The sequence below is a fragment of the Centrocercus urophasianus genome, unplaced genomic scaffold, assembly GCF_019232065.1.
Source record: "Centrocercus urophasianus isolate 14NV4802_14NV808 unplaced genomic scaffold, USGS_Curo_1.0 seq_318, whole genome shotgun sequence".
In the NCBI taxonomy this organism is placed as follows: domain Eukaryota; kingdom Metazoa; phylum Chordata; class Aves; order Galliformes; family Phasianidae; genus Centrocercus; species Centrocercus urophasianus.
The window spans coordinates 102-13038 of record NW_024884887.1 but is presented as its reverse complement, the minus strand read 5'-3'; the positions used below and the strand labels follow the sequence as shown (position 1 = coordinate 13038).

At 43.5% G+C, this 12937-nt stretch overlaps 1 protein-coding gene across 1 annotated transcript; it reads right to left on the bottom strand.

The window, feature by feature from the left end:
• Positions 1 to 7149: 7149 nt before the first annotated feature.
• Positions 7150 to 11897, bottom strand: SYT13 (synaptotagmin 13). The gene is made up of 4 exons (XM_042829653.1): positions 11702 to 11897; positions 11295 to 11605; positions 7725 to 7854; positions 7150 to 7454 (listed from the first exon to the last, which is right to left on the bottom strand). The coding sequence occupies exons 1-4, from the start codon at positions 11895 to 11897 to the stop codon at positions 7150 to 7152; spliced, it is 942 nt and encodes a 313-aa protein (XP_042685587.1).
• Between the last annotated feature and the right edge of the window lie 1040 nt (positions 11898 to 12937).

The following is a 12937-nucleotide window of genomic DNA, read 5'->3' as shown; positions in this document are numbered from 1 at the left end:
AGCAGCTTTCACTGCTGTGATTAAAGTCTGTTTTTGAGCAGTAAGTAAACCCAACAAAACCCGGCAGCAGCCATGGCTTAGCTCCAGCTCAGCACGCACAGGTTTTGCTAGGTGCTCCATAGCCAGTGATGGAAAACTCATCCCTGGGGTTTTGTCTTTGCTCATCAATCAGTAGCTCACAAAGCAGGGCAGTGTTTCACTTTCAGCAGGTCAACAGTGTGTGAAGAGTAGGAATAGCAATCAAAATTCATTGCTGATTTGTAATTAGCTTCTTAGAAGTGGTTTTGTGCTGCGGACACTTGACCACTGCTGTTGGCACTGACTGCCTCCTTGCTGATAGCTTCAAACCAAGGGCTTAAAAGCAAGAATCCTTCACTCAAAGTGCACAATCCAAGTCACTGTGAGAAGGGGAAGCTTGTACAAATTTATCTGATCTGGGACTAGGTTTGCCCTTCATTTTTAGGACCGCTGATTCTCATGTCAATATGAGTGAAAAGGAAATTGAAAAATTCCTCTGTGATGGTTGTCATAGCATTAACGCCTGGCACACTCTTCCCTAGCTCTGCTGGTGTCCTGGACATACTCCACGGGGATGGCTGTGGTTAGCAGCTGGTACTCAGAACTTAATTTAGCAAAAAAAAGAAAACAAAGGTATTGTCCCTTCGTGGAAACGGGAGGCCTGTGGGGAAAGTGGGCTGTGCTGTGGGGCTGGCCCCATGGCAGCACAGGGCAGAAGGCACAGGGAAGCATTGACTGCTGCGTGCAGAACTGATGGCACACAAACGCTGCCACGGCTTATTTAAAGGGGCTCTAAAAATATCCAGTAGTCAAAGGCTCCTGCAGAACAGCATCTGTGCTATAACTAGGCTTCTCAGCTCTCTGAAGTCCCTCGTTTGAAGTTGTTTTGATCCAAGGGAAAAAACAAGTTTGTTGTCTTTGCTGCTGTCAGCCGTTGCTGTTTCTGGGGGGATGGTATGGGTAAGTAGTGTGGGGGACACAGTGGGCACGGGGGTGCAGCCCTCTCTGTGGGGCTGTCAGCAGCCCCCAGCCCCCCAGATTCACTTTGTGGCTTCTCATTGTGCTTGAACACTGACTCTGGTGAGTGACAGAGTGCCCCCAAACTGTCATTGAGGTAAATATCTCCCACTCTTGCCCCCAAAATCTTTTTCTCTTACTTTTATGTACAGCTTTTGATCTCTGTGCCTTGTTAGGAACCAGTGATGGTATTAGGTCAGCTAAGAAGGAATTTTCTTACAGGTACATGGTTTGCAAAGTGTCATCAGCGTCCCCTTGAAAGTACAAAGATCAGCAACAAAACTGAATCCAAATTCCCTTCTTAGCTTGTTTTCAGAGATGATGCCAGTGTCTGGGAGGAAGCTGATTGCCAGATCCCATTCCCCAACCTCTTTGCAGCTGCAGGAAAACCTTTATAGCTTTGCTTAGCTACCACCCTGCTGAAAGCCAACATCTTTCCAGTGTTTGGCCAGAGCAGGACTCCGCTCCTGGCTGCTCCCTTCTCAATGCACACCCAGCCTGAGGTGGGACCTCACACAGGACTTGCAGTTGCCTCATCACAGTGTTTTGCCCCTCAGCTTGTGAGCTGCAGCACAGGGGCCTTACCCTGCAGTAAACAAACAGACACAATGTGGACACAGTTTGGAATTATTTACTTGTGGCAATTTACATTTTGTGCTCTAACAGTAGACGCAAAGGCTGAACCTCATGCTCTGTGTAAGTGCTTTGGACTGTGCGTACAATATCGTCTTGACAAACAATATCTGCTCTGTGCAATATACACATTTGGACACCAAAGGACTGAGTAAGCAGAAAAGCCTTCTCATGCTGGAAGGCCATGAAACACTATTTCACTTTGCTACTATTGTGCAGTTTGATATTACCGACAGAAGAAACAATATAAAGTGTCAAGTATTAGTTTTTGCTCGTCATGCTTATCGTTCAGCAAATGAACCAAATTTATCTTGAGACTTAGTTACACTTCAAAATACATAAAAGATGCTGCCAAAGTTCTGCCCTTCAATCCCATCAAACTTCAAACTGACCTAAAGAATGTAAGATGCGTGGTCCAAGACACCTTGGCTCCCAGATTTAACTAAACATCATTGTGCTTAACTCAAGCCCTGCTATTGATATCATTTTTAGACTGTTTCCCACCACACTGCTGTTTGTGCATCATATGCTTGCCAGAGATGAACAGTTGGATTATAATGCATAGTATGCATCTTGCTCCATGTCTTCATGCTGCAGAGGTGGGAAATCACTGCACAATTTGCCTTCTCAGGTGGCCACCACAGGAATCAAGTAAATAATGTGACTTGCAGTTTCCTGCACGCCGTTTGGCAGGGATTGCATGCAGAATCTCAGATTCGCAGACATCAGGAAAATGCAGAAAAACCTTAAGCTTCATTTGTAAAGTTCAAATTACAAAATCCTTCATTCTGATAAAAAATGTGTCTTGGGACACAGCACTGATGACAAATCCTTGCAAAATTCAACATTCTTTTGTTCAGAATTTTGAAAGCACTATAATGCCTGGGAGCTGAGCCTGAAAAAGTATTCCCAGCCTTACCCTAGACTTGTTGAAGTGAATTTTCCATTAACTTCTGATATGTTTCCTCTTTGCAAAGTGAACATGGTTCCCATCATCATTCAAGGATACTTGGGACAAGAACTGAGGGAAATACTTAGTCCATTTACAGGACACCAACTGCAACCACTGCCCCTTATAACTGGAGAAAGGTCCAAGGACAGTAATAACAATGGGTTGATAGTTGGACTAGATGATCTCAGTGGTCTTTTCCAACCTGAATGATTTTGTGATTCTCTGTTTCAGGGACTATCAATTATCTGCATTTTTTTTTTAATCTTTCCTACAGTAGCACAAATTCCCTAGGGTATTTTTTGTTGCTTTTTGTTGCTATTGCTTTGTCTCCACAGCTTGTTTGTTTCCAGCCTCAATGTTTCATGTTAATGGGTTAATAGTAGGTAGAAGGATCAGTGCAACCACTGATTTGCCCTTGGGAAATCTACTGACCTGGCTTCTTGGTCAAACACATTGCTTAAGAGCATTAATTGTCATAACTTATTGTCACCTGATATAGTATCAGAATCACAGAATCATTAAGGTTGGGAAAGACCACTAAGATCATTTAGTCCAACCATAAGTGATCAAATGGGAATTTCCAGATACTTTTTGTTTATACATATAATGCTACCATTTCCCACAATAGCTCTACAGTTCATTTGCTCAGAGCAAGTTCCTACAACCCATGGGGTGCCGGGGCTCAGGGCATGCAAGCACTGCCTGATACAGGCAGTTTCGTGGCATAAAGGCAGGGCACTGCACAGGCACAGGAATTTGATGACAAACAGCTCCTATTAACAAGGTTCAAAAGGGCCAGGGTTGGGCGTCCCTGCCCCTCCAGTACCACACGTACGCAACATTCCTTCTGTTCATGGGAGCCAGCACCCTTAACTGCATTTCCTTTCAGTCCCCAGAACGGCTCCTGCCTCGTTAAATCAACACCTGGCAGCCTCTTAAGACTGGGCTGAATGCAAAAAGCATTCTTCCCAGGCTAAAATGCCAGACAAGAAAAAAGATCCAGTCAGGAGAGATGCATACATTTGTTTCCCGTTTCAATTGCATACAGCAAAGGAAGGAAGAACACCAATCTTTTCGTCTGATGACATCACTTTTTGCCTTAAGACTCTTTTGTGGTTAAGTGTCTACACTTATCTTTCTCTGTTATAAAAGAGGGCATTATTTTTTTCACAGGAAAATCAGATTTCAAGGGGCTATTTCTTAGGTTCTGTAGGATTGCTGTCTAATTACGGGGTGTGCCAAAATCACCAGGGGCAGAGGCAGATAATGCTGTTTACAATCAGTCACCAAGATGTTATAAAAGGTTCATTAAAATAAGCAGGAGACAGAACTAGAGAAATCTCTTGGCAGCAAGACAAATATTTGGCCCTTCAGGCTTTTCGTTGCCAGCCAAATAGCATCATACCATGAAGTTGTTCTTCTTATCATTATACTGAAAGGAAGGAAGAATTGCATTGATGCCAGGAACTATAGGAAGAACAGGCCAACATGACAATGAATTTTGCACTTACATGGAAATGATTATTCCAAACCTATAGGCATATCTACAGACAACAGAACACAGAAACTATTAAGAATTCGCTATTGACCATGTTTCTGCTACATTTAGTTTAATCAAGCGTCCTACAGCTCTTTCTTAGTAAAACAAAAATCCATAGAACAAAACAAGAAGTCAATTTTTTTTTTTTCTAATTAAATCTCCCCTAGCCAGTGGAGCAATAACAGAGGTTAAACCATTAGGTATGAGATTCAGTGGCTTTTTTGGTTGGTTTTTGTTTGTTTGTTTGTTTGTGTCTGCTTGTTTGTTTGTTTGGTCAAAGCTGTTTTTATCTCTTTCTTCAAAGTGACCACATTACTCGCTGGTACACCACCTATAATGAGAGTAGCAATGTAAAGATAATGTTCTCCACTGTTCATTGACCTTGTTGATCTGTTCAGTCACAGCATCTCTGAGAGTGGAAAGGACTCTGGAGATCATCTTGTCCAGTCCCAGCTCTGTTCAAAACATTGTAAACTACAGCAGATTGTCCAACACCATGTCCAATCAGGTTTTGAGTGTCTGCAAGGACAAACAACCTCTCTTGGAAACTCAATCCACTGTTTAATCATCTTCACATGGAAAAATTAAAAAAAAAAAAAAGAGAGAGAGAGAGAGATTTTTCCGTGAAGATTTCTCTCTCTCTCTCTCTTTCTTTCTTTCTTTTGGTATTTTTCTCTCTCATGTTCACTTATAATTGTATGTATTGTGGTTTGTGCCCATTGCCTCTTATGCTGTCACTGGACACTACTGAGAAGAGTCTGTTTCCATTTTCTTTTCTCCTTTTCCAGATCAGGTAAGATTCCCCTCAAGCTTTCTCTTCTCCAGGATAGACAGTGTCAGGTCTCAGCTTCTCCTCGTACAAAAGATGCTTAACTCCTGTGATCATCTTCACAGCCCTTTGCTGCATTTGCTCCAGTAAATCCAAATCTTTCTTGCCTTGGAAACCAAGAGCAGGACACACCACTCTAGACCTGCCCTCACCAGCACTGAGTAGCATCACCCCCACTGACCAGCTGGCAATGGTTTTCATAATGCAGCCCAAGGCACTGTTGTACTTCTTTGATGCAAAAGCCCACTGCTGGTTTATGTTTGTCTTGGTTTCTATCAGGGCCCCAGGTTCCTTGCAAAGCTGCTTTCCAGATGGTTGGCCCCAGCCCTGTGGTTATTCCTCTTCAGTTGCAAGACTTTACATTTCATTTTATTGAATATTCTTGTCAGTCCATTTCTCCAGCCTGTTCACATTTGTCTGAAAGAAAGCACAAGCACTTTGTGTATCAACCATTACACTCAGTTTTGTATCCTCTGCAAACTTGCTTAAGGTATACTTTGTCCTGTCATCCAGGTCGTTAATGAAGATCTTAAACAGAGATGGCCCGAACACCAGCCACAGTCATCACTAGTTAGTGGCTTCTAGCTGAACTCCTCTCCTCTGTTCACAAACTTCTGTGCCTGACACTTCAGCCAATTTTCAGAGACTGGTTCTGGTTGTTCCCCCTTTCACTGCAGGGTGGTAGCCTTCACCTGACAATTAACTAGACTCGTTTGGCTGAATCAGCAAAATGGGATGTATTCTAGATGAAGCCCAGTGTCATATGTTTAATATTTTGAATTAAACAGAGGATCAAACTGACCGTGCAAAATATGAAGTTCTCAGAGTTTTTCAGTGCTACAAAACACATGATTCTGTTTTCAGACTTCTGGATGTCTTGTCCCTGTGCAAGTCCTTCAAAGCTGTGTCTACTACTTGAAATAAAGCAGTACAACAAGCAGTGTGCTTATGAGATCATAACATCATTGCTGGCAATGCCAGCTTTTCAGTCCATCCAGACACTAAAAGACCAGTAAACAGTAACATTTAAGCCACGTCAGATCTTGAAAGTGCACACAAAAAAGCAAGTTCTAGAGAGTATGTCTGGTCAGTGAATTCCTTCTGTCTGGAAGTGATGAAATACATGGCTGTTTGGAAGGGTTTTCTTCAAGTAATGCAGGTATGAGAATTGGGTGTGAAAGTTGACTTCAAACCAAAACCATCAATCAAATGCTAAGGTATGAAATGATCCCACTTCTTTTTTATAGATGCTGCAATACAGTTACTGTATTTGAAACTTTTTCAAATCAGAAACTCCCAAACAGAAAAGAATGTCAATAAGCAGAAGGATTTGGTCCACGTTTTTGGAGGTAATGTCAGTAATAACCTGTTGTCCATGTTTAGGGCTTTCATGGGTGATGTAGAAAGATAGAAGAGATAGGTAATTTGTTAAAGGATTCTGAAACTTCCATGCTTTGAACAGTTTTCATGAACCCTGAAGCTACGGTATCAAACACTCTAATAAACAAAAGTGAAGAAAAATATTTGACTTCTTGTTTGGCAGTGTTTGCTTCAAAGACTACACTGGGTGGTAGTATGACTGTCTCTTCTTCCTCTATTCCTTCTCTACTTCTAGATATCCATCTAATGCATGTTCACGTATGTTTCCACCTTGCTTCTCTTTCTCTTCCATACTACTGCTTTGGGGCAGAAGACAGCATTTATTTTTTTATCTTCATTTCTCACTATCTTATAAAGCATTATGAAAAACAGAGACCGGCAAAATGACTTCTGCGTGTTATGTAGCCAGTCCCCACCAGGGAGCTTGGGTGAAAGTGCCAGATGCCAAGGAGCAGCTCAGACTTCTGTGATCCCTCTGATCCCCTCAGCTTCTCTGCAGAAACTGGGAACTCTAAGAAATGGCAGTGGGCAGGCTAACAAAAGTAATGCAAATCACCCTGACAGCCAAACCCTTTATTTGAGAGAACCACCTGGTCGGGTGAGGGATTGTCCTCTAACTACATTTTCCAGACAGTTTCCTTTGGCAATCAGAGCGGGTGGCCTGAGAAGAATGCTGTACTGGGCCACTTGGTGAGATGGGAAAGTGGAAGGTGAAATGCAGCTTATTTCCCCATGCTCAGAGGCTTGGTGGAAATCTGGTTGGCAGTAGTCACAGCGTGCCTACTTGTGGAGCTGATGCCACATGGCAATCTGTCTTCTGGGGTTCCTCAGCATTTCTTCCCAGTGGTTCCTCTCTGTGCCTGTGACATGCAAACCCAGGCTGCACTTGCCGAGCACTTGGCTTTGCCCGGCACCATCCTGGCTCAGAATTTCCAGCTCCACACTAGAGGCACGTAGCAGCTCGTGAGGCACCTCAAACATGATCATCTCATTCCAGACGGGGTTGATCTTGTGCTTTGCACGTTTGGTCTGCTTCTTCTTCAGCTTCAAGGACTGATGCCTCAGGGTCACCTTGACAGAAACGTCTACAGAGAAATCAGAGAGACTGTATTAATGCACATTTAATAATATGAATGCCAGAGAACTTTAACTATTGACAACAGGCTGAGTAAGAGAAATATGAGAAACACTGATCTTGGAGTTTTTAGGTTTCCCTTTTAAAAAATTGTTCAAACCTCTTTAGCTTTCTAAGTCAACTGTTTTTTTTTCTAGTGAACACCATATTTCCCACTTTATTTCTATATTTACTTCATAGCAGAAACAATAATCTCAGTTTTTCTTGCTATTCCACTCACCATTTCCAAGTAGATCTTTCAGCTGCTTGGAATGGAGATTTTTAGCCTTAATAATCACCACGAGCAGGCGGTTTGCAGCTGGCAGATAGCTGATAGAGAGCAGAACTTCCCCATAGCCTGTAGATGGCTCCTGGAAATTGAGATGTATAAAGAGTTAATTTTGTATGCAATCTAGGTCTAACATTAGGAAAACTAAATAACACAAGATGAATTTAAGGTCATAGACTGATCAAACTGTCTCCCCATCTCAGTACAGGAGACTTATCCAGTTAAATTGGATCAGATCAAACCAGGCAGGATATTCAAGTAATCTTGTTCATTACAGGGACCAGAACACAATGATTACTCCTTTCTTTTGCTACTGGAAAGCAACTGAGGGAAATTTAGGTTAGATGTTAGTATGAAATTCTTTATTCGAAGTGTGGTGAGGCACTTGTACAGACTGTCCAATGAAGCTGAGGATGCCCCTTTACTGAAGGTGGATGGGGCCCTGGGAAGCCTGAGCTGGTGGTGACAGCACTGCCCATGGCAAGGGGTTGGAACTGAGTGGGCTTTGAGGTCCCTTCCAACTCAAGCCTTTCAATGATTCCATGAACTACATCCTAACAGCTATTTCCAGTGGAATATTTGATCGGAAGAGAATTTGGGGCTGAACTCTGTGTAAGTATTCCATCATTTTGTGAGAGACTATCTAGCTGTCCTTGATTTATATCCCCTACTTCCATTACTGCTCTTTTTAATTCACTCATCACTTCTGTGAGGGGTCTCTGAGCAGACATGGTCCCAGGTCTCCACTGCTTAACTGTCAGGCTGTCTGGGAAAGAGTGGGTGAAGCGTTGGCTTGTGCCACTCAGCTACCCTGGAGCTGGAGTTGAACCTTCTTTGTCAGCCTTATCTGGTGGTAGAAAAAACAACAGCCATCCTAAAATCAGCTCAGCACAGTGCTCTACTCTTCCTCTGTTCTGGCTTCCCGGCAGTCCATGCACAGCTGTTCCTGTTGCCTCAGTGGGATTAACCTCGGGGCAAATGCTCTGAAAAATCAAGCATTCACTTCATGGGGCCAAATGTATTTTGGTTTTGGGTTCTTTGATTCCTTTCTTCCCATTAGCAATTGTCCTCTTATCCTCCTGACCTTTATTCTGCTCTCTCCCTTGTGCTGTACAAATATCCCTGAAGGCAGAAAAAGAGGAAAATGACCTCTCATCAGCTGAGCTTGCTTTGGAAAGCAGCACCTCTGCCATGCGAGGAAGGAAAGGAATTGCCCGCCGTGCTTGCAGAGCTGCAAGCCTACGGTGAGGGCAAGACGGATGTAGTTACTCTCCATAAGTGCAAGATTGTGACAGAAATCTGTTTTAGTGTGAGGTTAATGACCCAGAAGAGACACAGAAGCCAATGTCAATTCAATAGACTCCCTTTGGACTCCTTAGTGTGATCTACAAGCTTTAGGATGGACAGCCCTCCTCTAGGCCATTTCTGTGCTCTCCACTTGCAGTTCTAAGTGAGCCATAAATATTTCAAATTAAGTTTTCAGCGGGTTACTTCCAACAGGCAAGGACAAGCCCTCTGTATGCTTCCCGTGAGGTGACTGACTCTCCAGAAAGCACGGCTGTCATCACTGTCTGGTTTGAATGACTTATTTGTCGTGCACAACTCAGGTGGGAGGCCATTAGCAAGGAAGCCTGAAATTCAATCCCAGATCAGTCTGAGTAAATCTTCCTTCATGCACTCAGGTAGCAACAAAGGGCTTGTATATGTTTCATTTAAACAAATCCTAATTGCCCTAAATGCAAGTACACCCTAAGAAAGAAACACAAAAAGAGGCAGATTTAAATGGCTATGTGTCCCTGACAAATACAAATATCACTTTAATACAAAAAATAATTTTGGCAAGTTATGAACTGCTTTTGTTTACATATCCACCCTGTTTCTCACAAAGTCTCATTCTGTAGCTCTTGGCTAGAAGCTGGTTGCTCTAGCCCCATGCATTGGCAAATGTTGTAAAGGCTGAGAGGCTGGGTGCTGCAGTGGGCTGTAAATGCACATGCACTCGTGTGCACATGCACTCACTGTGCACACACGACACATGTTGTGGTCATGGCTTTTTGGCCTCTAATATTCTGATCGAGTTCTTGACCACCCTGTATCCACATGAAACCAAAACTGTAGTAGTTGGTTTCTGCTGAAGATTCGCATGAAGAGTCTGAGCCAAAGGTTCTTTTCCTTCTCCCTCTTTCTGTGCACTGAGGATAAGAGGCATCAGGGGGTCAGTGGTGAGTTACTGTGCAAGGCACCATGAAATCACAAAAGGAAAGGTGCTATGCAAGCAACCACTATCATCACTGTCATTAGCAAAGCAGTGGGAGGGAAGGAAGACAAGATAAGGACATCAGTCTGCAACATCTGTGATTTGCATTGCTCACAGCGCTCTGTGAATTCCTGAATACTAATTACATTACCTGGTTAGCTGCAAGCTCCCCTCTGAGATCTTTCCCTTCTGTGGGAGAATTAGAAAGAGGATAGGAATGAAATTTCTGTGGCTCACAGCTTTTCAAGGAAATGTCAGACTTTAAACAAAGCCCACTAACTTTGTTCCTGGATGGATGCTGTCAAAAATAGCTGCTCTTTTTTGATCAGTTCTTCCTCACTGCCTCCTCCTCTGGTTCTGAATGAATGATTCAGGATCTGTATATAAGCTATTTGTGCAAGGGTTGGCTCTCTCAGGTCCCAGATGACGCAAATTCAGCTTTCACTGCACATCCTCAGCTCAAACTGGGGCAGTACGGTCCAGCAGTACAGTTAGTGCTAACCTTGCACTGTCAGCCTGGAGTAGAAATGAGTGCTGTCCTGTTTCTGTGTGTACCCAGAGTACCCAGTATGCCAGGACTCTGCCAGGTGTACATGAGTGAAAACCAACCACCGCTGTGAACTGGTTGCGAATTGAGTATTGTTTACAAAGTGGATATTGCAGTAGACTGGGAAGGATGGAGGGCTCTATTTATCATGGTTTAGAGATTTATGTAATTATGACTTTCATGAGAATAATTTCTTTTGGACCTCCATTTTTTTCAGCAGCAAAAACTTGACAGATCTTCTGCCCTTCCCTCAGCCAGAGGTTTTTCTTTAGTGTAGAGTATGTTGCTATCAGGTGCCCTACCCACACCGGGCTCTGCTGAGGCACAACCTAGCAGCTGAACTTTTGCTACCACACAGTCCCTGCATTGTTTACACACAGAAACGCACGTAACTTCCAGACATAGGCTTTCAATTGCAGATATCAGCATCAGATTATCATATAATTGAGGGAGGAGGAAAGGGAGTTTTAACACATCTTAAATTCCAGGAGCTGTAGACAAAGGGGCTGGGCTGATGGGCTTTTGATTGCTTTCTGAAATGGTTAAGTCAGTACAGAGTTCTACTACATCACCTTTGCAATCACACATTGCCTTTCCAAACTGGGGTCCGGATGCACGGAGCCACCCACCCCTGGATGTGCAGCTGTATTGGAAGAGGGATTCTCTTGTACATACAATAACTAGAGCCTCTGGATTAGCACACAGACTGAGTCCGTACCTTCTCTGGAGTCTTTAGCCTTTCCCACTGGCCCATCCCGAAGTCCTCCATGTTAGCAAGGCTCAGTTTAAGTTCTCCCACAATGCTGTGTCTGGAGAACTTGTCGCAGTTTCTCAGGGTAAGAGTCAGTGTCCCCTCTTGCATCTCCTCCTCAGTTAATGGAAACCGCAGGGCCTCCTCCCAGAGGGTGTGAAGCACCTTCTTCTTCAGCTCTGTCTGGGCTTCAGTCATGCCAGATTTACTCACCAGTGTGCCCAGTATGTAGCAATGGCAGCCAGCATCTTGGTCACTACTCATTTTGCCATGCATAGCTGGAAAGGAAAGATTGACTGTAAATACCTTTCACAAAGCATAGTCCTGAAGAAGTCCAAGTAGAGAATCATCAGTAGCAGATTTCTGCCTCTTACCTTCCAGAAGGGCCACACACAGCTCAGCTTTTTGTTGATCATACGTGAGGGAATAGCGCAGTTCAGGGACCTGGTTACAGCTGGCTGCCCGCTCGGGCTTCAAATGCTCCGTGACACACACATCCTTTACCACACCTGGAACTGAAGTAACCCCATTAGCAAGGAAGTCTTTTCCTTCCAGGATAGACAAATCCATCTTGTCTTAATTCTTCTATATGGTTTACTATTCTTGTAAGTTGTACGCAGGAATATCATTTCTGTTCCTTCTTCCCTTATCGTATCTCCTTGCTGCCTTCTCACACATTCAATTCCTTCCACAGCACTTGGACAAGCTTCCTGCTCCCTCCACCAACCATGTGTTCTAAGATGGTTCACACATTTGCTCTTTCACCTTGTGCCAAAGCCAAGGTGCCTAAACTATTTGCTTGTTACTGTATTGTTTTATATACATTTTTTACACACGTTTGTGTAAAAAACCCTTGTGGTTTTTTTTTAAATGCGAATTTGAGCCTGCTTTAGAGCTACCATACAACTCGGCATTAATTCAGGCCTCTATAACCTTTTTTAAAATTTATGTTAACACTACAGTCTTTGTCATGCAGAAAGCCAATGTGACATCTATTCCCATGGCACTTAACCATACTGAGGATAGTGAGCTTGGGAAGGTGTGAGGCAGTTTATCCATGTATGATTTTGAAGCTGAGAACACATTGCATACTGAAATAAAGTAAGAGGCAAGACTAAAAGGGAAGCCGCATCTTTCTATCATCAATATCTTTTATCTGTAAGATCTGTTCTTACTCACATAGGAAATAATAGAGGGACTGCACATTTCCTTCAAAAAAATCTCAGCCACAGTCAGTTCAGTGTTGCACAAAAAGGAGAATGCAACATGTCTTGTTTTATTTCAGTAATATGAAATCAGGTGCAGCAGGAAGCAGATTTGTGCCATTAGCAGTGCAGAGGGGCTCTTACACCAACACACTTATGTAGAGCTTTAATCCACATGGTGCCATCATCTTTCAGGCTCTACACCTTATGACTGTCTTCCTGACACCAGGGATGTGTCTCAGTCTTTTCTTCTAATGCAACTGCTTCCCATGTGTAGTGGAAATGCTAAGTCAAGGCCTGAACCAGTGATTGAGCACCTGGTGGGAAGGCAGGGCCAACCCAGGGGAGCTCAGGTGTATGCAGTGTGCCTAAGTGACTGGAAGGGCTGGAGCCAGGATCCACCCC